Source organism: Acanthisitta chloris, unplaced genomic scaffold, assembly GCF_000695815.1.
Source record: "Acanthisitta chloris isolate BGI_N310 unplaced genomic scaffold, ASM69581v1 scaffold36716, whole genome shotgun sequence".
NCBI classification, from domain to species: domain Eukaryota; kingdom Metazoa; phylum Chordata; class Aves; order Passeriformes; family Acanthisittidae; genus Acanthisitta; species Acanthisitta chloris.
Window position 1 is genome coordinate 5,757 of NW_008677108.1, and position 2,757 is coordinate 8,513.

Genomic DNA, 2,757 nt, shown 5'->3' on the forward strand with positions numbered 1-2,757 from the left:
AACTGTTATCAAATCCAGGAGCAGTGAGTTTCTATCACTACAATCTGAGCACAAAGTGCCAACAAACTCCAACGTGTAATCTGTGCAAAAAATGCTAACGAACCCCAACATACATCACAAATGAAATACAAGAGCACTTGAGCACAGAGATCAGAACATTGTTCTGAGAAAAAAAATATCAAAAGAAACAACACTAATGCTAATACAAATTTTCCCCACACAAAATTAGGTTTGTATCTGTAGACATTTAGTTCTATAGTATGACTGTCTTCACAGTTACCACTGCAACAGCTTTTTTAGCACCTGTTTTTATCACAACATTCGAACAATTTAGCTTATGAAGTATCAAATTCCTTTTTACTTAATTATCCCAAGCTTGCAGTTGGGTCAACTACTATGGTTTATACTTTTTCTTCAGACAGACAGAGAAATAGCTCTCTACAAAAATAAAGACAATCATTAAAACAAATGAATTCCTGTTAAAAAGAAAGTGAGAGATTAGATTTCATTATGCACCCAAAAAAAAGTAAACCCGAAGCATTTCCAGAAACCAGACAGGCTAAGCTCCAGCTGTTTGGGACTCTAGCCAGCCTTGAATTCTTAAAAATCTGATACCCAAAAGTGAGGAACAACTTGAAAATAGAACAGCAGTAGTTTGTACCTAGTAACCTAAAATTCTAGGTTTAATCGCATTAATTCAAATTTATGTAGTTCAAAAAGTGGGAAAGACAGCATACTAGTTGAAAATCCAAATTCTGTTAAGAATATGCAAAAAAGGTTTGTGTTCATAACTGCATCATATTTCAATAATGTCACAAGTCACAGTCCTGTCAATCCCTGGGGTCTCATGCAAACTCTGATTTCAGTCAGGCACTGTGCAAACACAGAGCAAAAAAAAAACCCCAGTGACAGTTGCTGAACATTCTTACATTAATGACAATGTTATACAAAGTGTCCACACTGACAAAAGAAAACTGGGGGAAGGTTTTACAGTCAATCTTTTCTTTAAATATTTATTCTGAAATGCTATTTTCCCATCACTTCTTCTAATAATCAGATCATCTAAACAGCCTGCACAAAGCTGGACCTTATTGTTTCAGCCACTTTACTCATGGTGAAAGACAAACTTTTTTTACAAAAAGTCAGGTCTTCTAACTTTGAATGTCATGACCTATCAGCATAGCCTGATGGAAGACTAAAGCAACTAAAAATTACAAACTTCCAAACTACATAATTCATTCTAAGAGAGATTTTCAGTCTTGGAGAAGTGTTTGTTCAAGGACAAGACGGAGATGTAATTACAGTTAGAAATTGCACTCTTCTAGATATGTACAAAATGATTAATAAATATGATTGTGAGAGCAGTTCAGTTTTCCTGCGGAAGGAGGAGACAAATAAGAATAGTGAACTGAAATAGGGATGGTGACAAGATGACTGAGACTAATAGATTGGATCACCAAGGAAGGATACAGGAATACCTAGTGTTCTAACACAATTAGTTGCCTTGCTCTAGAGCAATCTTCGCAATGCTGAGGGAGGTGCCCACTTTCCTGCACCCTGACAACACAAACCATTTCAGAATAGTCTTCCCAGAAGCAAAAAACATGCAGATTTGTTAAAACTACTGTGAAACACCAATGCTGGTACATATTAAATTTTACCTCCGTCAAGAACTTAAATACATTATTCCAAGATGCAGAAAAGCATATACTTGAACTCTGGATATGCACAGACACACTGCTTCTGGCAGCTGCTACCCAAGCCTGATTTCCCAGGAACATGACAAGCTGGAGAGACTCCTGTCAATAGCATGCAATACTTACAGAAAAGTTTAAGGTCTAAAACAACTCACTTGGTTATTGGAGAGTGGTGATGGGAAGTGATGAGTGTGTAGATTTTTCCCTGTGTTTACGTGGGTGAGCCGAACAGCCTGTCCACACTTCACTGGTGTCCCACGCTGGCAGCTGCCGTCACTCTTCCCACGGATCCGCCAGTAACTGTTGGCATCATCTGAGGCTTCAACTCCTGTCACTGACTGCTGCCCACTTCCTGTTTGTATAGAATAAATGGCAGGAGACTTAACCCACTTCCCCAGTTCAGAAAGTCCTGAAAGAACTAAAGAAATTGTCTTTAATGTTCTCATGCCTTCACGTTTAAGAGATGTTTAATTCTCACACTCCATTTACTGACTGCAAAGGGAATATAGGTACCAAATAATCTTTCAGATTGAAGAAGTCAAACACAGTACGTGGCAGCAGATGCAAACTGTCAAATTTCATGGTGAATGCATGGTAAGAAAATGTGATCCATGACAGATATTATGCACACCCTCCCGACTTTCTCAAAAATATTATCAAGCTCTTCGTGTCCCCAAACAGCCCAGCACTCTCACGGCCAGCAGACACTGGGAAGGTGCTGCTGAGGCCTCAGACACAGAACAGGGTTGAGGGCAAAGCATCCCTGTCAAATCTGCACGCCACGACCAGCACAGCTGACACATCTTCCAGGCCTCAGCACCCTCCTGTCACTGCCAGTCTGCAGGTCTCCAGCGCGCCCCAACACCCCATCCCTGGCCTGCTGCTTCCCTCTGCAACAAGGACATGAACCTCGGCGACCGCTAACCTCCTCCTCATCTGCGACCCCTCACTGCCGGCCCACCCCTCTCCACCTCCCTGCCAGCCCCTGCCAGGCACCGCCTGTCCCCCTCCACCACCCTGCTCCCCTCACAACTCGTGCCCCGCCATCTTCCCGCCCCCC

The 2,757-nt window shown here is 41.8% G+C and overlaps 1 protein-coding gene across 1 annotated transcript in view; it reads right to left on the reverse strand.

Moving 5' to 3' along the window:
- The window catches only part of SDF2L1 (stromal cell-derived factor 2-like 1), a gene marked incomplete at its 5' end in the record, with an annotated part of 2,841 nt that extends 792 nt beyond the window's left edge, over positions 1-2,049 (reverse strand). Inside the window, one exon of the mRNA XM_009076383.1 lies at positions 1,853-2,049. Within this exon, the coding sequence (XP_009074631.1) occupies positions 1,853-2,049 (197 nt within the window). The remainder of the gene's footprint in view (positions 1-1,852) is intronic.
- Positions 2,050-2,757: the final 708 nt, after the last annotated feature.